The sequence below is a fragment of the Pipra filicauda genome, unplaced genomic scaffold (genome assembly GCF_003945595.2).
Source record: "Pipra filicauda isolate LSUMZ 115617 unplaced genomic scaffold, ASM394559v2 scaffold265_size1292809_pilon, whole genome shotgun sequence".
Taxonomy (NCBI): Eukaryota; Metazoa; Chordata; class Aves; order Passeriformes; family Pipridae; genus Pipra; species Pipra filicauda.
In genome coordinates, this window is record NW_024104382.1 from 29,375 (window position 1) to 53,962 (window position 24,588).

Below are 24,588 nucleotides of genomic sequence, written 5' to 3' on the forward strand. Positions count from 1 at the left end.
CATGAGCTCTGACAGGCTTGGTGCTGTGACCACTTCCCTGGGGAGCCTGTTCCAGGGTCAGACCTCCCTCCCAGAGAAGGACCTTTTCCTATGTCCAGCCTGACCTTGCCCTGATTCAGCTTTGTTCCATTTCCCTGTGTCCTGTCACTGGTCACCAGAGTGAGATCAGCACCTTCCCCTCCACTGCCTCCCTGGAGGAGGTCAGCAGTTAAATTAGTTTTAATGATCTCATTATCAGTTTTTTAGCTTGGTTGTTTTGTTGTTTTTTTTCCCTGCACTCCTGTGTATTTTTAGGATACTTCAGGGCAGCTTTCCAGGTAAAAATCACAAACCTATAGGGTGTAATGATATTTTTGTTCATCTGTGATTGAATATCTGTCTTTTCAGACTCAAATTAGTGGAATGCCTTCATTATCCAGATATGTAAATGGTAAAAAAAATGCTAGTTAGTGTACCATTAATGTAGTGAAATGCTACATGTGGTTTTAAAGAATATTCCTTCTCAGATCATGATATTCAATCCAGGGAAAGGCAGAAACAACTTATCTGGGAGAATCTTATTTCAGTCCAGTAACTGGAATCCAGTGTCATCCTTTGCTCATAATTTGCTTTCTAATCCTGCAAGGGCCTGCATGTCCAATCAGGATTTTCCCCAAGAGAATCCAGGCACAGTTACTGATTCAGTAAGAGAATTCTATTCATGTACAACTTTCTCCAATTTTCCAAGAGCAAGATGTCAAGTGATTATTCACTAATGTTCTAAGACTGCTGCTTAAAGTGAATATAGGTGTGTGTATATACACAGAGTACCTTTTGCTTTTCCAAATCAGAGACACACACAGTTATCTCTAATCCTAATGAGTGTTGCTCTAAATTTTTGTTTTCCACACCAAACAGATTTGCATTGTATGTACAGACTGAACTGCCCTGGTATTATCCCTTTGTTATTAGTGATTAAATGCCTTGAAGGACTCAGACACTGGAATAAGAGCAGAATATGGTGAAATGACTAATGTAGGTGTTCTTTTTAAGAACTTTTTTCCTTTCTTCTGTGTTTCAGGTGATCTTTGAGTCGGTGTCTCTGAAAGGACACCCCGGGTACATCGCAGTGGATGAAGTCAGAGTTCTTGCCCATCCATGCAGTGAGCACTCCTTGTTTTTCTGACTCTATTGATGTGTTATATGCCAGGCTTTGCAGTCTGAAGGAGTGATTTACTCCACTGGGTCAGCACTAAAATGTCTTCTGTCCCCTCCAAGAGCCCTAAAGACACTCAGACTTGCATAATTACCCAACTGTGCCAGCTGTGCAAAAGTCTCTCAGTCTCCAGCTAGAGCCAGGACTTCTGTGGAATTCTCTCTTCCTGTCTTGTTATGAACACATAAAACTGGTGCTTTTATTATTTTTGAATCACATTGCTGTAGAAAACAATCTGAAAAAAAGGTTCTCGTAATGACCTGTGTGGTTGACTTAAGAAAAGAACCACCAGATTGTTGCAGTGTTTCCTTGGCAGTGTTTCCTGTCCCAAAGGTCAGTCTCTCTCAACAAATGTTAAACCCACTCAGCACCCTCTGTAAAGATATTATTCAGAGAGTGGACTTGCACAGGAGTAGAAACTAATGCAGGTTCATTAAGTTGTTCGTAAATGTTGGTGCTGTGTTTCTTCTATTGCAGCTGCAACAATAAGTTTAAATTTATTTAGTTATTTGTTACATTCAAAGAAGTCTTGAGCCCCTGTCTTTGAATCTGAACTTGTTTGGTTTCTTTATGCACCTACAGTGTGGCTTGAGGACTTTGCCTATATTATGTATATAATATGCAGTTCATTGTAAAGATGTTTTATTTACAGCCCCTCTCACTGGCTCATGGTTTCAGTAAACCAGTGACAGCTGCTCACAAAAAAAAAAAACATGTTGATGGAGTGAAATCACTGGTTTTCCTGCAATCAGAATGTCAAAGAACAGCTGCCATTCAATGTGACAAACATGGTTCTGCTCAAGTTTAACAGGACATTTCTGATAACTGCAGGGTGGTTAATTGCCGTTTAAGTAAATTATATTTGTATTTACCATGTGCTTGTTGCTCAGGCTTTTGGGTGCATTTACTTCATTAAGAAATACTTACAGTCTGTATTAACCAGATGTTGCTGATAACTGGCAGCATCCAGGCAAATCCCCAAATGGTCTGTGTGCCTTCACAGCCTGCTGGGTGATGGCTGGGCCCTTTGCTGGGAAAGAGGCCACTGAACAAACCATGGGGCAAAGCCTCAACAAGAAAATGAGGGGATTTAAAAAGTTAGGCAGGATGCTGTGTTACACTTCATTAAGTAAACTGATTTTGAATAATCCATTTCTCCAAGTATATTCAGGTCCTTCTTCAAAAATAAGGGCATTTTTTGCAGAGTCAACACCAAAATTATTCAAACAGGGTTGTTTTGTTTGTTTTTTTAATTTGATTTGCAACCTGCAGCACACAGAGGTCATTACAGGCTGCAAGTTCTCTGCAGTCCCTGTAAATGCTTCTCCTGTTGTATTCCTAGTTTTGCTTTAGTTGTTCAGCAGTGACAGTCACCAGGGTAAATGTCACCCATTTCCTTGTACAGGCTTTGCCCCTCAGGCTCGTTTTACAGTTGTTATAAATCCAAACACGGGGACCACGAAGCTCCCTGTGACCCTGGAGGTTACTGAAATCACTGCTCTTATTTCTTCATCTCTGCTTTACCTTCCCAGGTGACAGCACAGCCCCCAAACCAAGGTATCAGCAAAAACAGGGAAATGCCCCTAATGACACAATAATGGGCAAAAATAAATATATTGCTGTTGCCTTCCCCCCCATTTGTCCTGTGAAGGGGTGCACTGGAGTATCCATTGTCACTATACTAAAAGCTCGTTGGCTCTGTGCATGAGCCCCTGCCATCACAGGACATGCTCCAGAAGCTGGGCAGACCTCAGGACCAGGATTTTGGGATTGGTGTGACTGCACCCTCGTATTTGGAGCTGCCTTAGAGCTGCCCACTGCAGACTGCAGGCAGAAATTCCTAAATTTGCCCTGAGAATACCCTGTAGAACACTCTGACTGTCACCCAGAGGTAGTTTCCCAGTAAACCTTGATGCATATTCCTGATGCTGAGAAAGCAGGATGGTAGAGAGTCACTGTCCTTCAGGAGCTGTCAGCAAACTGAGCGTGTGGTGAAGGGGACACAGAGGTAGATAAAAATATTTGACATGATGTGTAGACACGTGTTCTCCATGTGTCTGTAGTACACAAACATTTGTATGTCAAGCCTCATGCACAGCCACAGATGGCCACATTTTTTTTCAAGCTCTTGGATTCCAGCAGAAGGAGACAGGTTGGAATATCCTCTGAAATTATGGATTTCATCAGTGTCTAATCATACTAAAAAATGTAAAGATGAAGCTGAAAAACTCTGACCTTTATAGGCTTGCAAGGCTATTCAGTGTGTCCTACTGAAAGTTTTCCAGTGGTGCACAAACCTTCTGAAGCCTGGCAAGAACTATGGTCGCTTAAAGGTGTCAGACTCACTGCTGTAATCTTGTTTATGATTTTGTAATTTCAATTAGAGATGTAACTGAGGCTGGTATTTAGTCAGAAAGATAATCCTCTGATCTAGGTCCTTTGTGAACAAATTGCATGTCTGCATTTTAATATCACTGGTTTAATTTTGAACCAATGCTGAATTTAGTAACGGCAAAACACTGATATCAGTGATCTTCAGCTAAACCAGTGACACAGTGCTGTCAGTTATATGAATATTTCATTTCATATCTGATTTGATATTAATGATGCATTATTCTAAAGGTCTAGGACGTATTTGATAGTCAATAAAATAAAAAGGATGAAAGACCCCTGTGAAAATGCGGTTTGGGTCAGTCACGCTTGACAAGCACAGAAGCATTTGATTTTTCTTTGACCTTTTTAGAAACACAGCTTTCTGAAGAAAAGAAATGACTCAATCACTCTTTATAGCAAGCAATAAGAAATCGTGCCAATGACCATGAACTTGTGATTTGATCCAAATCTGTGTTTTTTAGATGTGCCAGGGCTCTCTTAAGATCCCTCGGGCCATCCTCCCTCAGATCCATCACCCACCTCTCTCTGCAGGGAGTAGTTAAACACTGAAGGACAGATTGATTTTGCAAAAACACCTTGTCAAGGACAGCCCTGATGCCTTGCTGAGTGTTTCCCTCTGGGGTGGTGTAACACAGTCAGTCACTGCCTTGCTCTACCCTTGCAATACTTTGCCTCTTTTGTCAGGAAAAGCCCCTCATTTCCTGCGGCTCCAGAACGTGGAGGTGAACGTGGGACAGAACGCGACGTTCCAGTGCATTGCTGGGGGGAAATGGTCCCAGCACGACAAGCTCTGGCTCCAGGTAAAGTAATGACCTCTTTTGGAGTGTTTTTTCCTCTTTGGTTTGGTTTGATTTGATTGTTTTTTGCAAGTAAAATGAATAGGTAGAGGAAGACTGGGGTGTGGGGCAACATCTTTCCATTGAGACCCTTTGAGAACTGCCTTAAATAGTTTCAAGGTGAGGGTTTAAGGTGACAAAGTGCAGTCATGATACAGAAAATGGAAAAAATGGCCAGGACAGCAAAATTCTGGTTTCAAACAAATGCCCATGTACCTGTAAACACTCAGTCATAAAGCAGAGGAGACAGAACAAGTCGAGTAGCTCTTCCCTTCTTGTTATGCAATCAGCTTTCCTCTCACCCTGCAGAAAGGTTCTTAGCCTGGAGTCAGTGACAATATGGTAAGAGGAAAACCTGCTTTAAGGTCTGGGATGACTTACCTGCATAGTGAAAACAGGCAAACCGAGTTTGTACCTACTGTGTTTCTTGCTCCCAGTTTCCCTTGGCTATGTTAACAGCAGATTATTTTAGTCACTCGCTAAGAGACCAAAACATTCCCCCTCTGGGTGTCTTATTTTCAACCTACTGGTTGGACTTGAGAGTCTGGGTCCTGCTCTTCATGTGGGTGCAGTAACACCCTTGAGAATTCATTTTCAGAGTTAGAAATGAACAGACACCAACCTGAACGTGTTTCCCAGTGAAGGACAAAATTGTTTCTCCTGCTCTTGGAAGTGCTCTGATACGGGGACACTCCCAGCATTACCATTCCAGAAGTTTTTAAAATAGTTGAATTCTTAAATGCTTCATATGCCAAACAAGTCAAGAGGATTCTCTGCCTGTATGTTGGGCCAACAGAAACTTTCAGAACACTTAAGCCAGTTCACAGGTTTTTATTCTCAGCTTGGGCAGATGTGACTGAGGGTCTGATCACCCCCTGTTTGTAACATCTGAGGCAGAGAGGAAGGGCCTTTGCAGTCAAATAGTTAACAGATTTTGTCAAACCTTATAATTGACTTCCAGACATTTTAATAAATTTTAAAAATAGCATTTTCAAATTTAGTTTAAATAGAGGAATTGGTTTACCTAATCACAAAAATTAAAATCAGTACAGGGGAAAAGGCTTAGGTTGGTGGGAAATGTAGTTGGCATTATGAAAAAATTATATTACAGTCAGTAACTGCTCTCATCACAGCTGTTCTACTAAAAATAACATTTTTAGCTGAAATTTCTTTACCTGTTGTGTACTTCTAGCATTCATGGAGTCACATTTTTGGCTTATTCTTCATCTTTTTTTATTTCTTTTTTTTTAGTTCTTTCAGTGAAATCTTTCCTCAGTTATGATTAGATGTGTGTAAAAACAGTTCTGACCTGGAACAGTATAAATCTTTCCCTTTGAGAAGCAGAGTTTTGGAAAGAAATCATTATTGTTGTTAATGGAAACCTGTTTTCCATTCTCGAAAACTGAAACATTTAATGAAAATAACCTTGGAAACATCCCCAAAACCTCATTACTGGAAACCAGCAGAACAGCAGTGTGCTTTCCTTTGAAATTCCCAATAAACTAGACCAATGAGCAAGTTGACATATTTATGCTGTGGAGAACTATTCCTAGCTAATTCTTCATCTGTCCCTTTTCCAGTTGGAAAAGTGTAGTCTGGCATTGGTAGAGAGGTTTATTGAGGAATATTGGACATATGAGGGTGTCTGCTCATCCAACCAATTTATTTAAATTGGTCCACAATCAAAGTTTTACATCTGAAAATGCCAAGTTTGTAGAATCTGTTCATTTGTAGCATTTTCCCAGGTGTACACAAAGCCTTCAGTTGTTGTGTTTTCATATCCAAGCTGGGCCTCTAATTACACTGTGTGGAATTGCACAGTCAGAGCTGTCACTCTCCAGCCTTTGGAGTCATTAATCACAGAGTCACAGAATATCCTGAGCTGGAAGACACTCATGGGGATCACCCCGTGCAGCTCCTGGCCCTGCACAGGCACCCCAACAATCCCACCCTGTCCCTCAGAGCATTGTCCAAACCCTCCTGGAGCTCTGGCAGCCTTGGGGCTGTGCCCACTGCCCTGGGGAGCCTGGTCAGTGCCAACCACCCTCTGGGAGAAGAACCTTTTCCTGAGATCCAACCTAAACCTTCCCTGGCACTGCTCCAGCCCTTCCCTGGGGTCCTGTCACTGCTCACAGGGAGCAGAGATTGGAGCTGTCCTTGGGAGGAAGCTGCAGACCCTGATGAGGTCTGACCTCAGTCTCCTCTGACTGTGGTTTTCCCTCTAGACCCTTCACCATCTTCATATCCCTGGAGCACATGAAATGCCCAAAAATGTTTCAAAAATTAAACAGAAGTGATAACTTAAATATATCATAGAATCATAGAATGGTCTGGGTTGGAAGAGGTCTTAGAGATCATCCCAAATGGCAGGGACACCTTCCACTAGCCCAGGTTGCTCCAAGCCCCATCCAGCCTGGCCTTGGACACTCCCAGGGATGGGAGGCAGCCACAGCTTCTCTGGGCAACCTGTGCCAGGGCCTCCCCACCCTCACATATGTGTGAGAACATTCAGGACCCTGTGCATTTCTCCAGGGTGTTTCTGTCAGCCTTCTCCTGAAAAACTCTGCCTGCATAAAATCCCTCCTCTCAGCGCGAACACGGAGGTCTGCACGACGTCAAGCACGGCAAAGACCGAGTGAAACACGGATGCATAAATGCATCATCTACCTGTCTTCCTAACCTGGGTTATTCCTCTCTGCCCTTGCAGCAGTGGAATGGGAGGGACACAGCCCTGATGGTCACTCGAGTGGTCAACCACCGGCGTTTCTCGGCCACCGTGAGCGTGGCCGACACCTCCCAGCGCAGCATCAGCAAGTACCGCTGTGTCATCCGCTCCGACGGCGGCTCCGGGGTGTCCAACTATGCAGAGCTCATTGTGAAAGGTAGGTGGCTTTCAAGCAGCGACTTCATGCAAGAGGAGTGTTTTCCTCCATATAAAAATTGACATCCTGTCAGACCTTCTTGTTTCGTTCTCGTTAAAAGAAGGAAAAAAAAGGGTCAAAGGGACGTGGATTTAAATCGCTGACTTAAAACAGGTATTTGAGTCTAAACTTTGGACACAGCCCCTCTTTGTAAGCTTTTGTAGTAATGTGTGGTGGCTGTGGAGACTCCCTGTAGCCAGCTAGAGTTTGGCTGTCAGTCAGCTTCGTTTGCTTTACTTTACAATATTTTATTAGGCATTAATAACCTTGTGATGGAGCATTGCATGTCAGGAGAGACTGCTTGGGACTGCTGGGAATAAATACTGGGATTGATTCTGCTGACATCCTGAAATACGGAGTAGAGGCATCAGTAGTTCTTGAGGGATGCTTGGATTTTAGCCCTGTTAATTACTGTGATTCAAGAGCTGAACTTGTGCCTGACACGTGCAAAGTGTGTCTTAATCTCACCTTCATGAGGCCTGTGCTGAAGTGCTGTTCACTATTCTGCTTTTTTATTTATTTTTAAACTTACCCTGAGCTGCAGCCCGGGGATGCTGCATCAGTGACTCTTAGTGGGGAAATCAGAAAGTGGCTGAGTAGTTCCTGAGGTGCTTCATGTTTGGGATGGGGGGTGATGTGAGGGTCTCCTCACAGAGTATAATTTTATTGCTCTAAATGTTTCACTTTTTTTGGAAATGGAGGAAGCTCTAGCAATGAGATCAAGTTGTCCACTGTGCTGCTTTCTGCCAACTGCCTGTGTCATTTGATGATCAGTGTGCTGATGCCTTTATAATGCCTTGGAGTGTGGTGTGGTGCAGATGTTCAGACTCCACAGATCATGAAGAAAATGCTCCTTTTGGATGCCAAGTGTTTTTAATTCCCACTTGGTGATCTCACATCTTGTTCAAATCTGGAGGAATTAATTCATGACTAAAATGGGATGGAGTTGCCAGGAGTGGCAGAGCTAGGATGGGATCATAGCTAAAGAGAGGGAAGGCAGTTTTCCAGAGCAACCAGGTAGCAGAATATTGCAAGTTCACAGAATATTGCAAGTTGGAAGGGACCCACAAGGATCATGGAGTCCAACTCTTCAGAGAATGGCCCTCAGGGGATCAAACCCACAGCTGTGGTGTTGTGAGCACCAGACTTTAACCAGCTGAGCTGAGCTCAGGGTCTGGAGGAGGTGTCTGGCACTTCCATGTTTGTTGTTATAAGCAGGGAAAAAACAACAGAATAAGTCAGACCCACGAATGGTTGGATGTCCACCAGGAGAGATGTTGGTAGATTCATTGCTGGATTGCTCAGGCATATCCAGGAAACCTCAGGAGAATCCTATTGTTATGGAAAGGTGCACTCGTGCTCCTCATTCCTGGTTAGGAGGCAGGGAAGGTGCAGTGGCTCATTGGAGGTCAGTGTGGTGCAGCCCTGTGACACTCTGGGTGCTTCCAGCCAGGCTGGCTCATTTTAATGGGAATAACAGGGAATTTGTAATGCGGGTGCACAGGCTGAAATGAAAGCAAATTGGAATTTTTTAATTCTGAAGAGGTGTTTATTGAATTGCAGTAATGTACTTGAGCATACATTAAATTAGTCTGTAATTGAAGTTTTGCTCAATTAATAGTCTTGCTCCTAAACCTGCTAAATCCAAGCTAATGCTCTGCTTCCCTTGATCAGATGAACATAAAATCACAGAGGATTTCTTCAACAAAGGTTAAGATCTAGAAGTGTATCTGTATATCTTTATGATGTAAAACTTCGCTTGCTTCCCTGTGCATAAGGTATTTTATTGGAGTATTGAAAATGAAAAGTAATTTACATTTCTCAATATTGAATGTTAACATTTGGTAGACACTGAAATAGAGATTTTGCTTTGAAATGCACGTCCTTCTACACCCTAAATTGGACAATAAATACCTGTTTCAGCAAATGAAATGATCAATGAAATTAAACACACACCACCTTGCTTGTCTGTGGGCATCTTCACTAAGAACAAAGTAATTACTGGAAATCTTATACAAAAGAACATTAGTTTCAATTTATTGCAGTATATATGTAGTGGCAGGAGTACATCTGTAGTACTGTGAAAATCAGACAGCTCTTTGCTCTATGTGCTAATGCTTGTCTGTCTTCTGACTGTTGTATAAATGACAATACATTTATTCTTCTCTTGGCACTCTCGAATCATAATAGCCAGGCCAGAGAAACCTATAATTTCCATCTGTCCACTTTACCATCCTTTGGTGCTCCAGTGGAAATAGCTCTTCTCTGTTTCTCATCTCTCACGGTTGCATACATAGTAATTTAATACAATTTTGCACAGGGCAGTTAAAAAAAAAAAACAACCCAAACCCAGAGATTCTGTGTCTTGCTGCACTGCTCTCACCTGAACGGGATGTTTCTTGTCTGGAGTTGTCTTTTAAGTAAAAGCTGTGTGGCAGTTATTGTTTTCTGAGCTAAATGGAGGTTGTGCTTCTGTAAAGGTTGTTTAAAACACTGGAAATTGGCTCAAATCTTATCATTTAAGGTCTGTGCTAATGCCAGTGTCCTTCCAGGACCCTTGTCACATTATGAAGGTTGTGGATAACATCCTAAACTCTCTGTGTGTGTGTATATGGAGGATTGTTTGCAGTTGCTCTTTTCCCCCCTGATCCCTTTCAGATACTCTGGATGCTTAAATTAACTCCTAAATATATGATGGGAATGGGTGAAGAGCTGATAAACAGGGAATACTACAGTGTCTGTCTATAATGTATTTTTTGTGAGCTGACTTTTCTGAGACTTTCATTTTTCAAGAAGTCCCTCAAATTTATTTTGTTGCTACCTGATGCAAATACTTTTAAGGCTCCTGGTGTTTTCCAAGGATCTGATCTGCTACTCCAGGGGTGGGAGTGCTCAACAGAGCCCCTCTGCAGACCCCCAAGGGGCTGTTCTTACTTCTCTTCAGTTTTGTCTTAGTTGATTTTCAAAGTGCTTGGTTGAAAAGTAATCTTGTCTCTTGTCTGAGTGGCTTTCTGTCAGCCCTGTGATGTTTGGGACAGCTCATCTTTTATCAGGCTTTTCTCAGTCACACGAGGAGCCTTGAGTGACACCAGAGGGAGAGGTGGGTTCTTTGTCAGAGTTGTTTACAGTTGTTTACTGTTCTTTCTCTGGGTCTTTTCTGGTGTGATGCTTGTCACTGTAATTGCACCATCTGTTTATTAACTCACCAGGTACACAGTGAAAACTGCTCTGGTGAGCTGAGTCTGTTCCTAAAAGCAGACACCAGAATAAACAATAAAAACCCAAACCACGAAACACCGTAAAACAACATATACACAGGCACCAAATAAACCTAAACAAAACCCCACGTCAAGTTACTGGAGCTGAGATGCTCAAATGTGAAAAATATGATAAATAATTATATGTTTAAATAAATCTTTAAGCTTCTCCAGTGTTTAATACGCCGTGAAAATTCCAGATTTACAGTTCTAAGGCAGACTCATCAAGGAAAAGCTTTGCAGGTATTTTGCCTATCTCAATATTTATTACTGGAGCTGAGTCCAGAATAGTTTCAGTTAATTATTAAACAGGAAGTCCTATTAGGGGAAAGAACTTTCGAGTCTTAGAAGTAATAAGAAATAAAAACATCTCTATTTTACAGGGCTCTCCATTGGTTTCCTTGAGTAAAAGAAATGCAGTGTAGGTATGAAAGTATGTTCCACATGTGCTCTAGAGTGTGTTCTTAGAATGAGAAGATGATTGTCTTCACTGTAATTATTTGGGATGGTCACCAGCTCCTAAGTTTTTCACTTCATATAAAGACATCACGAAGAGAGGTTGTGGATGTGAAAAATGTTCTTTAAAGTTCTCGTTTGTTGGTTTGTTCATTTAAAAAAAATACATTTTCGTGCCTGATGCACAGATAGTTCTGTGCCATGAGATATTCATGCCAAATGTACTAATTAAAACTGACATCATATCCTTGCCATCCTTGGGTGATATAACTCCTGTTTCCATGGTGGTGCTCAAGTCCCCACATTTCACTGAGGAGTTTGGAGGTGTTGATGTGAAAAGCAGATGTTGTTCTGCAGCTATCCTCCATTGCCATCAGGGTGGCTGGAAAACTGAGTCCCCTCCCTCCCTTGGAACCACTGAGGAGATAAGCTCAGCTGTGGAATATGTGCAGTTTGGATTTTACTGCTACAAAGTTTTTTTCCAGGATGCATTAATACGTAGCTGGAAGGCACGAAAGTTCCTGTCTGAATTTATCAGGCTCGTGCTGATCTGGGAACATTTGACTTCCTCTGCCTGAGTTCTGCACATTAATCAAGGTCCTAAAGTTACCACTTCAGGGCAGGGTCAGTCCCTGGCTGCTGCTCCCCCAGTGTCAGCAGTGCTGTGACAGTGAGGGTTCCCTGGAGCTGCCTGTTCTCTCTTTCCCTGTTTTTTCCCACTTTACACGAGTACCTTCAGTGTTCAGACCCTCCGTGAGCAGTACTGGGAGAAGTTTAGCACAGATTTGATAAAACACGTAGTGATGTTGCTGCTTTGAGCTCTCCACCAGCACAGAACAGGAGGGGTGTGTGCACTCAAACTGCTTTAGGAGGGTTATCTGAAATTTCAGAGTGAGGGAGAATGGCTTTGTGATTGTAGGGTGTCCGAAAAAGCCACTTCCTCCTTCCTTTCTCTGCAGTCCCAGTGGTGCAGGGAATGAAACACTCCTTTCCTTGGGGTTGGTTGGTAATTACCTGAGCTCGTTGCTGTTCTCTTTAATTCTCTAGTTCAGTCCAGTCCAGCAGCAGGGGCTTTAACTCAGCTTTAATCATTGGGTGGGTGTGTGGTGAGGAAAGGGGAGGCAAAGAGATTACAAACACTCACTCTCACCAGGAGCTTTAACTCTCCTTTCTCTTCTTTCCATCCAGTTTAGGATCTTTGAGGCAAATGAGGGAGATTGAAGACAAAGCCATTGTGTCAGAGACATTGGCAGTGTGTGAAACCCAAGAGTTCTCTCAAAAGGAAATATTTCCCTCTCCTTCTGCTTAATTTCCAGAATAGACTGGAAAATGAAGCCATTTCCCCGAGAAGTGATTAGTGTGTACTTTATATAGGGGACCCAGTTCTCAGCATTGCATCCAGTGCCACACAGACTTCCAGCAGGTGCTTTCCTTGTTTCCCACGTTTGTATTAGTCAACAGGGTGTAAATAAACATATCCAGGAAGAATACAGGGCTACAGCTGGGATACGAGACAAGTTCATAAACTAATGGTGCATTCACAATCTGTATTTTTCCCAACTTTTTATATCTCTTTTAAGTAACCTTTTGGCTCCTGTGTCAGATGAGCAGCGAGTACTGTTTTAAACTTTGCCTTGTTTGTAACCACCTGGGAAATCATAATGTCTTTCCAATCACACTGCTGAGCTGAGCTTTAGGAATTTCTTCAAAGACTGGTGGTACATTGTTTTTTAGGGGTTTTTTTAATTGTGTAGGGGTTTTTTAATTGTTTTTCTTCCCGATGCAAAAGTAAACTGCAAGAGTTTTTGTTTTGTTCTGACTTGAATTTCATTTAAGACTGGCAGAGAGATTGGCATGAGATGAATTTGCTTGGACTTGTTTTTAATGAATAAATATCTAAGTATGAGGTTGCTGCTGATGCATAAAGATCTCGACTAAATACCTGATATACATGCAAGTCTTTTCAGTTTCTAGTTAGAATTATTATGAAGGTTTAAGGCAACTGCACAGAAATTAATTTAGGGCTGTTGACGCTCAGAAAAGAACATCAAATTCTCAGAACACATCCCAGTGCCTTTGCTAACTGGAAGTGTTCTTGCAGTGGGTGACCACCAGAAGTGTGACATTAGAAAGCAAGCCTGGCAGCTTTTCATTCTTCTTTGTTCCTTTTTAATGTACAAATTTCCATGCAGGTTGCTTGCTGATGATGCTCATGTGACATTGCAATTCAAAATTACACTTTTTTTTTTTTTTTTTGCTTGTGCCTGAGCTTAAAGTCTTAGCAGGAAAAGATGAGTCACGTTCATTGTTAACTCTCTTCTGTTCATCTTTCTCGTGCCTGCTTAATTGTAGGGAAGTTATTAATGGGCTTCTCCCGGAAAACAGAATCTAAAGCTGTTCTTAATTTATCCACCCTGTGGTTGCAATGCTGTTAAATGCTTTTCATTCAAGAAGAGTCTGGTGAAGTATTGTCTGTCACCATTCTTGGATGTTGGTGAAGATCCTGGTGTGCTTTAGGCATAGTTGGACAATTGGGAGATAGAATTGAGTATCAGCTGTTGCCTCAGCAGGAAAGAGATATAATGCCTTTCATATCAAAATACTAATTCTTTTGCAGCAGAAAAAAGCCCCACTATAAAAGTAGTGTTTTACTTCATGTGAAATGCAGGCTAAGATGCACCAGATTTCTTGGTATGAAAGGGTGATCATTAGTATGAGGGTCTTTAAGAATAAACCAGCAAAGAAAGGATGTGTTTGCCATACAGGGAGACCTCTAGATCCCATCTGTGTAGGAGAAACAAATTATTTTCCAGAGAAAGGAGAAAACTCTTTCTGTAGATGCAAATGCCTCAAGCAAATGTGATTATTGGAACTTTTAAAAATTTTGCAGCACCAAGACTAAAGAATCCCAGTTACTGACCTCTTCCAGAAGTGCAGTACTTACTGCAGCTTAACAGGCCTTCTGCAAAGGTCTTGTGTTTGTTGGAGGACACTGAACTAAGAGGTTGAAAATCACCTGATTTCTGCCCTGAGCAAGGTGCTGATGAATTCCCCAGCCATCTCTGCCTTGATTTGAGCTTTCTCTTTGCTGGCAGCAACGTGGTGAACCTGTTTCGTGTGTGATGTGTGAATTTACTTCTTATCGTTTAAAAAAAAAAATAAAAGGCAAAGCAAGATATAGAACAGTTAAAAACTATCTGTTGGTTCTTTACTTTACCCTAATTTATTCTACTTAGCTTTCTTTTGCCTTGTACATCTTGAACCACTTTGAGATCTAACCCTTTCTTAAACAATCTCTCGTGGACACTTAGACATCAGAGACTTGCAGCTCTGTGTCACACACACCCTCCTACCTCCTTTTAGAACCTCACCACGTGCACTGCAAATGGTTTGATCTGTGACTTGTTAAACTCCTCTGCTGGGTTTGCAGCTCGGCATTTACAAGCTGAAGCTCTAATCCTAAAGTAAAGAAGGTTGAAAGTTCGGGAGGTAAAAATGATGGAGCTCTTGACTGATGGAGTTCACAGCTAGGGATTATTATGGCAGCTCCAGAACCTTCTGAGCTGCCAAGCCAGGAGCTGGCAAAAGTCTTTTAGTGCTGCTGAATGGGGAGCATTCAGCAAGTTCTTAGGAGTTCAGGTGAATGGGGTTTTGAAAGTTTGCATAGCATTTAGCTCTGAATGGTGGAGCTGAACTGCTTTGCTTTCAGAGCCAGTGTAGCTGAACTCCGGGGAGAAGCTGATGTTGATTATGTTTGCATTTTTCCCGTTTGAATGAAGAGATTAAAGAGCCCGTTTCTGTGTTAAGGAAAGAATGATCACTCTGAAGTTAGTTCACCATTCAATGCTGAGATTATTTGAGGCAAGAAAATAGCCAAAATTGCAGTTTTGAGCAGAGTCTTTGCAGCCCTCCTTTCCCATCTCTACCCGAAGGAATAATGCTTCATTTTTCGAAGCCAGTAATTTCCCAGCATCCATTCCAGCTGTCAGATGAGGGAATACTCTTCTCATACAACCACCACCCTAAAACCTGTTGTGCTGCTTTTTAGCTCTGCTCTGATGTGTTAATCTTCTGCCATGGTAAATGCCACCGTGTGCTCCCCACTTTTACTGGTGCTGGGACACTGGTTCAGGTCACATCCTCCCTGTTACCAGTGCCCAGCTGGGACTTCTAAAGATGCTTTAGATCTGAGACCTGAAACCTGCTGAGCAATAGTTAAACAGGGTGATGATTGTAGCAAGCCCTGCAATTATTGTAATTATTGGCATAGGAGTTACAGAAGAAAAACACATAATATGATGTTTCCCAGCTCCCTGCAGTCCATCCTGCCTGCTGAACACCTTCAGGGTGAACAGGAATGGTTTTACACTAAAAGAGGAGAGATTTAGATGGGGTATTGGGAAGAAATTCTTTAATCAGAGGGTGGGGAGGCCCTGGCACAGGTTGCTCAGAGAAGCTGTGGCTGCCCCATCCCTGGAAGTGTCCAAGGTCAGGTTGAAGCAACCTGGGCTAGTGGAAGGTGTCCCTGCCCATGGCAGGGGGTGGATTGAGATGATCTTCAAGGTTCCCTTCCAACCCAAACAATTCTGTGGGTTTCTATGAGTATGCTCTGATAGCCAGATATGCAAACCCCCTCTCTAAAGAAGTTATTCCAGTTCTCTTTCTTCTTTTTTTTTTTTTAACCAGGTTTCTCTCCAGTGCATCTCTTGCCTCTCTCTTTCTTTCTCAGCAGGAAACTTTCCATCAGTGCTTGTTTGCATGTGAAGAAGATGCAAATAGCTGCAAGACTTGGGCTCTCTCTCCTTGGATCCTATAAATCAGACTTTGCATATGTTTTACTGTCCTGTTTATTACCCTGCAGCTAATACTGACTTACATGACAGACTACAACTCACAAACTGTTCCCTCAGCAGGGTACAGACACAAATTAAAATGGAAGAGGTTTGGGTTTCTTGCTTCTGTAATTTTCACTTTGCTTTCCTTCCTATTACAGCAAATCCTTCTTTTGCTGCTGCTGCTGCTTATGACTTTTTGACTGGCCCTTGTGAACAGTGCTGACCATATCAGACTGCCTTCTTAGTAGTGTGGTCTTATTCAGCCTTCTGTCCCAGACTGCTCATCAAATAGTGATTTGCCAGTACTTTGCATGATTCTGAGGTTGTGTTTTTTTGTGCTTATTCTTACATTGTTTTCTGCCACCTCCCTTCTACTTAACCTTACCTGTGCTTCATACCTTTGGGGAGCCTTGCAGATCATTTACTTTTTGCCTTGTGTCAAGAATATGGTACTTCAGGGATGACCAAGGATTTGGGAACGTTGGTTTTGTTGCCTTTTGGTGAGGCCGTTCAGAGCACGCAGCAATAGCTCAGCTTGTGGAAAGTTTTATGATTATTGTTGTTCTCAAATTCTCTTGAGGACTGACATCTTGTTGTAAACAAGCATTTCATATAAAATTATTTACATCACCACCAGGAGTCCTGCAGGGTAATGCTGTTTCATTAATTTCTCATTCAGGATTTCAAAGGGGGATGTTCATTTGGTGCCAGTATTAAATTATGTGTTCAGACCTCTGAGAGCCTCAGTCTTGATTGTGTAAATGGCTTCTGACCATTGAATTCTCTGTTTATTTTCTACTGCCTGCCATGAAAGGACAGGTTGTCCAGAGAAGCTGTGGATGCCCCATCCCTGGGAGTGTCCAAGGCCAGGCTGGACAGGGCTTGGAGCAACCTGGGCTAGTGGAAGGTGTCCCTGCCCATGGCAGGGGGTGGAACGAGATGATCTTTAAAGTCCCTTCCAACCCAAACCATTCTGGGGTTCTATGACAGAAATACTTCAAAAGCTGTAGGGATCAGGTGACACAAGTTGAAGGCAGACAAGGCTTAACTCTGATGTCTCAAATTGAATTGCACACCAACAGCAATTAGCAAAAACACATTCTTTATCTCCAAGCTACAATTTTTTCACCATATGCATGGTCCTCTCCAAAGCTCAGCCAGTGGGATATAATTTAACATTACTTAATACTGCATTTCGTCAAGGAGACTAAGGAAAACCATTCTGTTACAGAATTATCCTCAAATTCACCATCATGTCTTTTTATGTCATCTTCATGGAATCACAGTGCTGGTATAGTCTTTGGAGTGGGATTACTGGTATCTCCTGAGCCAAAAGGGAATTTTAATTGTCTTCATTAAAGCTGTGATGGTTTCAATAGGGACCAGTCTGTTCTCTCTTCCAAGATTTACTCTCAGCATATAGAATGAGAATTTTCTCCAGGCCTCAGCCCCAGGTGTAGCAGTTTTACGCTCATAAGGAAGTTTTATTGTTTTTCATATATCTCATCTCACAGCTGTCATGACAGAAAGAAAAAAAGGTTTAATTTAATTTGACCTTTTGCAATATGCAAGTCACAGAATTTACAAGTCATTCTTGCATCAGGAGCAATACAGTATGAATAAAGCAGAATAGTTTTCAAAAGAGATTGATTGATCATGATTGAGAGTTTTGAATTATAGAAAACCTCCCCAGCCTTATGTAAGCTCTTTAAATACTTAATTATCTTCACTGTGTAGTGTCTGTACATTATTCCAGTCAGATATTTCCAGCTTTGCATTTAATAGTCAGATCTTAAGTCTTTGTGCTAAATATAATCAATCTTGAAGTATTGAATGTGAACTTGTATTGACCATGATCTTGGCTTTGTTTGGTTAACTTATGTGTCTTAAATATCTTTACAAGGTGCCTTGTTCTGTTGAAGAACTACTGTTGGTCCTGGGGAAAATACATCCAGCTGGAATTTCATTTATATTTGTGAAACATTCTCTCTTGTTTCCACAATGAATACTTTTGCTTGCTAGGTTTGTTCTCCTCCTTGCTGTGGAATGGGGGAACTTTTAAGCAGATGGATGCTTATTAATATTTTTTTCCCCAATTCTAACACCAGCCTTTTCAGCAGAGACAAGGAAAGGGCACTGCATGATGAAGGAAAAGCTCTTGTTCCACACAGAATGTTTCATGTGACAGGAGATGGGCATGGTGGTGAACTTCTGCACCCAAATCAGTAACCAAAAATACATGTATTCATGGGAGAGTGTCCTCAAGGAAAGGCTTGTGGAGACTTGATGGAAGCTGTTGGTTTTTCAGTTCAGGTGTGGCACAATTCAGCATTATTTTTTTTGCCAGACAGCCTCTTGGTGCCAGTCACAAAATGAAAAAAAGAGATGTCTTGACCCCCCCAGCAAAGGGATTTCTGTGCCATGGAGAAGTTTCATAACTGGGACAGATTTTTAACACTTCCTGTGCACCGTGAAGGCAGAACTTGTTCCACAGTACTAAAATGTGCTCCCTGGCATGTTAGATTTTGGGTATTTTGAGGGAATATGGGAACTCCTGCATTCCTTTGGATCTGTCCATGAGTGCCTGGGGAATCATGGGCTGTTTTATCAACATTGAACTGGCCAGCAAAAGGATAAATGAAGTGATACTGTGTGTGACCTCCTTGCTCTGACAGCTGTGAGCTCCACCCCTGTCACCTTTGTTTCTCAGTTCCATAGAGTGTGCTGTGGAGTTCAGGAATTCTCCCAGGAGGTAAATTGTCCAGATTTGTAGCTGGATTGTAGCACAAGTTTTTCAGGATTCCTTTTGTTTCTCTCCATGTTTATTTGCTTTAACCCTGACTGGAATAAAGCACAGAAAGGTCTTTTGTGAGCACTGGCAACCAGTCTGTCACCAGCAACTGGGTGGGCTGGGAGTTTGGCCATGATGGAAAATGAAATGCTTCTGGAGCAAATGAGGCTCAGATTTTGTTTGGTGTTGTCTCTCCCACCCTTTCCCCTTTTTTTGCAGGTGTATTGTGTGGTAGTTTCAGTCCTCCCCAATTTCTCCCAGGCTCTGGGATGCTTTTTTGTGGAAATACCAAAACCCATCCCCCATCATTACAGCTCTGTGCAGCATACTGGAATTTCTAGCATTTATTACTGCCTCAGAATGCACTTTGTGAGAAAAGGGAGAAAGAATTGATCTTTTGGTGTCTCTCTGAGGGAACAGCCTAAATCAAGAACTATGTTTCAAAGCTGAGCTTTAAATTGGAAATAAGCAGATAGACAGGCCAGGAGAGGTGGGAGCTGGAAGGAGTGTTGGGATCTGCAGGGTATTCTGAAATTCTCTGTATCGTAAAAACCTGAAATAAAAGAGGTAAGTATTGAGTGGTGAAGAAAGATTCAGCTGGTTTTCACAGGACTTCAGTGGTTAGCAGGCACTTCTGGGGTGTCTGCCTGTTAAATCCAGTACATTAGACTGTTGGGGTGGTGACACTACTATTTGGGAGCTGTGGGGGGGGTTTGGCACAAATCCTGATATTTGCTTCAGCCAGTGTTTGGGGGTGTTGTAGGTGGGCAGGGAGAGGCAGGTTCCCAGAGCCTGGTTATCCCAGACTTTGGAAAAGGAGGTGTGTGTTGGCTGAGTGCTCAGACTGAGGCAGCAGAGGTGGTGTGATAATGTTCACCAGCACAAACCAGTAGTTCCTGGACTTCTGGTCAGTGAGGGGTTGACTGGAGCAGAGACATGTAGGAAAAATCTTAATTAAGCTTCACAGTAAGTTTAGAAGGATTCAGTTGTTCCCTGCTTAGGGCAACACTGATATGTAGGATAGAGTCTAGCCTTGGGTTAGTCTTGGAAAACTTAGGGTTTATATGATGTATAAATGTTGGGTTTAAACTTTAAATGCTGTTTGCTGACTATAAAGGTTAATGTCTAGGGTTTTGTTTGTTTCTTTGGGTTTTGTGTGGTTTTGTTTTGTTGGGGGTTTTGTTTGTTTGGTTTTGTTTGGATTTTGTGTGGTTATGTTTTCTTGGGATTTTGTTTGGTTTTGTTTGAGTTTTGCGTGGTTTTGTTTTGTTGGAGGGGGTTGGTTTGTTTTCATTTGGGTTTTGTTTGGTTTGTTTTTTTACATCTGGAACTTCCTGGTGCTTAGCAAAGGCTCTGCTTTTATAATCTAAGTTTTGTTTTTGCTGTTCAGATCTCAGTAGGTTGCCAGCCTTAGCTGTGGTGTGCTTTTTTTTTTCTTTCATGTTTGACTCGAAGATTTCAGATAAGTGGACTTGCAACCTGACCTTTAAATATGATGGGTTTTTGATGGTGGGTGCTACTCGATGGTGGTTTAGAAAGAACCTCCCTGGTTTTTACAGCTAGGAAATAGTCAAGTGGAGTGAAACTTGGGGGGGGGGGACTGAGAAGATATATTTACTTGGAAAATACAATTTAGTGCTCCCTGTCCAAGCTGGAATGGGCAGATGTACAATGTGGAGTGTCTGTGACCTCTAAAAGAGTGCAAAACACTCCAAACCATTTTGATACAAATATACTCATATGGTTTTCTTAACTCCCTAGGGTCTAACCAGCCTTAGTCATTTTTCTCCTCAGTGACAGCTGAACTCACTTAGGAACCTGAATCTCCCTGCTGGGCTTTTTGGGATGGGGGATGCTCCTGAGGTTTGCTCCGAGAGCACTGATGACTGGCAGTGATGGATCAGGTTTATCTGAGGTGTCAGCAGGACAAAAGGAATGATGGAGACGTAGGGACGTCAGCAATGGATTTGCTGCTTACCTGAGTGTGGGCTTTCATAATGATGCTGTCAGGAACTACAGGAAAATAAACTCCCTGACACGAAGATCATGTGAGAACATGAAAAAAACCAGCCTTCTGAAGCTTATACTGTGCTGCCAGCGAGGTGCTCTAGATGGAAATTATTTCAGGTGGCTTGTGCACAGTAAATCAGCAGCCTCCAATATTTACTGTACTTAACTGGTGTGTACTGTCCTCCCTGTTTGAAAGGCTGAAAAAGGGAGGTTTCTGTCCTGGGTAAAACCATTCGTGTCAGTTCTTCGATTTTTAAATGCACCTGTCCCTTCCCTTTGTCATTAGCTGCTCTCCAGGGCAGCCCTTGCAGTGACAGGCCAGGCCATTGCCCACTCTGCCCACAGAAACACCTCCTGCTGCAGGGGAGGTGATAATTTTCCTTGCATCAATCAGACTTTTGTCAGTAAGATCAGACAAATGGCCCTCTGGTTCCTGCAGCTTGTATTTATCCTGTTTCCAGTTTGAACAGAGGAAAACAGAGTAGGTTACTCTGGTGGAAGGAAAAGGAGGAAATGACTGATAATTGGCCAGTTAGACACTGGAGTTGCAGGGATTATTCCAAAGAAGTAGAGGTTTATTTACAAATGCAATAGTGTAGTCCCTTGTATAGGGACTGAACTATTGATACGTTCACTTTATGTGTTTTTCTAGAAAGCTAAAGAGGAAAAACAGTTTATTTCAAAATGAATGCGAATATTGTAGACAAAATGTGGGGTTTTTTAATTTTTGTTTCTCCATTAAATCAGAATTGCTTGGGCATTTGGTGTCAGGTGTGTACAGGTTACAGTCTCTGACGTGTTCTTTCTCCTACCATTTGTGTCTGTTGACCAAACTAATGTTCCAGGCAGTCATAGCACAGATTGAGGGTAAAAAGGTGGATATTGTGAGATACTGTGTTTATGTCCTTGGGGAGAAATGAGTCAACTTTTATGATCAAATTATGATGCAGAAGTGCTTTGTGACAAAACATATTTGAGTAACAAACTGAAGCAAACCCCAGCACTGTGTCAGTACAAAGCACAGAAGCAGCAGCACAGCCCAGCTTTGATTATATCTGGATTTTTTTCTTGTCCCATTGGCCACTGCAGACAAGACCATGTTTTGCTTATCTTAGCAGTTGATTTTAGGGGGAAAAGTCATCTCTACCTGCCAAACCTGGACTGTGTGGAGTAGGGACTGGCCATAGGAGCTCTATGCTGGTAAAGAACAGAACACTGAGTTTGTCCCTTGGGTAGCAGTACCTGGTGGTTATTTAAATAAGGCACATAATACTTAAAGATCTGTGTAGCTGTTAGTTTTTAACTGTATTGTTTTCCATCTTGGCATCCCTGTGTGGCCTGAGTGGCAGCTCTGATTGCAGACACTGCTGCACAACTACCCCAGTGCCACAGCAGAGTGTGCACCACACACCAGAACCCCCTGTGCTTTAAGGCTCCTTGCTGGAAAAAGTCATTGTGAGTGCACAGTAGAGAATCAAATTGGGTATTTGCTAGACCTTTGTAAATGGATGGAGACAGGAGACAAACTAAAAGGCAGTAATTGTGGTGGTGGTGGTAATTCTCTGTGGCTTTCAAACAGGGATTTGCTTGTTAGTTGACAATGTGAGGCATCCAATGTGCCGGAGCTGAGCAGCCAGACGAGCAGAGCAGATCTTCCTCTGCAGAACTTCAAAGGCACCTGCTTTACTCAGTCACCTGTAGGAGCAACTGAGGCCACTGAGTGCTCAGAACAGCTGTGCTCAATATCACTTCATGTGCTGATTATTTGTGATTATTTCTGGAGTGGCTGTAGCTGTGGGCCAGGGTGAGCTTTAATCAGCCCGTGCAGGGCAGTGGATGTCACAGACACAAAGCCTGCCCTGCTGTGCCCTGCATCAAACTGGTAAGACCAACAATTTACTCTAAGCCTGTATTTGTTAACTTTTGTGAAAAACTGAACCTGGGGGGACTCTAATGTGTTATTTAATTAAGCCACCGCGACTGAGGCCCCAAGGCTAATGGCACAAAATGTGCCAGTGCATTAGGGTCACTTACCTGCAATAGTGCCTCAAGCAGCTGAGCTGCTAAATGAGTTGTCACATACCTTGGTAGGGTCTGCAGCCTGCTTTCCATTGGAGGTGTTGTTATATTCCTGTTCGGAACCATGACTTGGGAGAGAAAAAAAGAAAAGCATTCAGGAAAATACTGCTGGGTTCCACTGTCAGGAAAATTAACTAGCACAAATTCAGAGTAATAAAATTGTGAAGGATGGGCCGTGGTAAATATTGCCTGAGATTAACTTCCAGGAAGAAAAGGAAGCCAAAATTTTGTAGGGATGTGCATTTGTATCCTGACAGGTGTGCTGGTCACATCTCTGCACGTTGCTCTGTGATCCCAGGAGTTCATCCAGTGCAGCAGGTTTGCCTGGATAAACTTAGGCTTATATGCTCTATGCTCCCATGTTACATGCTGAGGCACTCCCTGCCCACTGTGATAAAAGAAAATTCATTTTTTCGTTTAATTTTATGTGGTTCATTTGCACTGAGGATTGTTTGGGGATGAGACCTTGATGGATATCAGAGGACTTGGTTGGAGCTTCTCAAATTTAGTTGTCAGTGGTCAACTTCCACCATCTGTAGGAGTGTTGGCTATCCATCCCCAGCTCTGTGCAGGGCTATATATGCACTTAAATCCACCCCTTCTTGCTTCCTATTGCATGTCCACCAGAACCAGAGCTTTCTGCATTACTTGTTCTCCTCCTGTTATCTCTCCCCTCTTGCTCAGTTCTTCCTGCTTCCCTCTGCTTTGGTCCTGCTCCTCTATCCTGACCAGGAAACAGGTTTCTAAATGTGCATTCTGGAATAAAAGGGTGAGACTTGGAGCTTAAAGTCCTTGTTGCCCTTAGGAGGGAATTACTCTGGATCTTTGTTTAATCACATTATTAACTGTATGAAGGAAGAATAAATTCCTCTCCTCTATCACAACTTGTGCAAAACTAAGCCTTTATATTTTTACTTGAATCACAGTTTTCTCTGGAGTGGGGAGACCTAAAGGAGATATTTTCTAGATGAATACTGCTGCTTGTTGGAGTGGCTGTATCATCAAGCCACAGGCTAAAACTGCTGGGCTGACAGAAACTTTGAATTCTCCAGCCCTCCCAAGTGAAGGACAGGATGACCATTAGCACAGTGCCTGGGGTGTCTGAAGTTCACATCAGTTAGAGCCGATTAGTATTTTACTTATCAGTTTTAAAGAAAGGATTTCTAATGTAATTAGTCAACAAAAGCCTTTTATGTTCTTTAAAGGCAGCCCCAGGGAGTGCTGATTTTAGACAGCTTAAAGCCAGTTCGTTTTTGGTGTGGTCAGTTGGAATGTTGTAACGAGGTTTATTTTGGTGCAAGATGCTTTGCTGGGAAGGGTTGAAAAGAAACTTCTTGAAAACAGCTTTTTCTCTGTGTGGATTTTTGGTGGAAAAGTACCTCCAGTAAACACCTCTGCCATCTGTTTCAAATATTTTTGGGCTATGAATGTCCTTGCAGAAGCTGAAAAGCATGGACAGATTTTTTTAGTAGCTAGAAATATGTACTTTCAGAATTTTTGTTTAACTTTTTGTTGATTGAATTGCACTGAACCAGATGTTGGGTTGTTTTTTTTTTTTGTGAAAAGCCTTCACCAGATCCTCTTGTGATGTGATGCTGAGAGAAAATTCATGGCTGGCAAATGCTGAGAGCATGAAGTGGAGATGGGAAGATGCAGGGCCTCACATTTCTGAACACTCAAGTGTGGGAATTGCTCCAAACCTGCTGTGCCACTTATGAGCTGATTTGTCCAAACAGATTTTCTGTGCATCCCGCACACTTTTGCATCTGTCCACTCCCTCCCCTGGTGTACTCACTAGGAAAGTAGAAGAATTT

At 42.4% G+C, this 24,588-nt stretch overlaps 1 protein-coding gene across 1 annotated transcript in view; it reads left to right on the top strand.

Annotated features, from left to right (window-relative positions):
* The window catches only part of PTPRT (protein tyrosine phosphatase receptor type T), a 282,106-nt gene that overhangs the window by 5,042 nt on the left and 252,476 nt on the right, over positions 1–24,588 (top strand). The window contains exons 2-4 of the mRNA XM_039382339.1: positions 1,061–1,142; positions 4,274–4,389; positions 7,133–7,307. Coding sequence (XP_039238273.1) covers positions 1,061–1,142; positions 4,274–4,389; positions 7,133–7,307 — 373 coding nt within the window. The remainder of the gene's footprint in view (positions 1–1,060; positions 1,143–4,273; positions 4,390–7,132; positions 7,308–24,588) is intronic.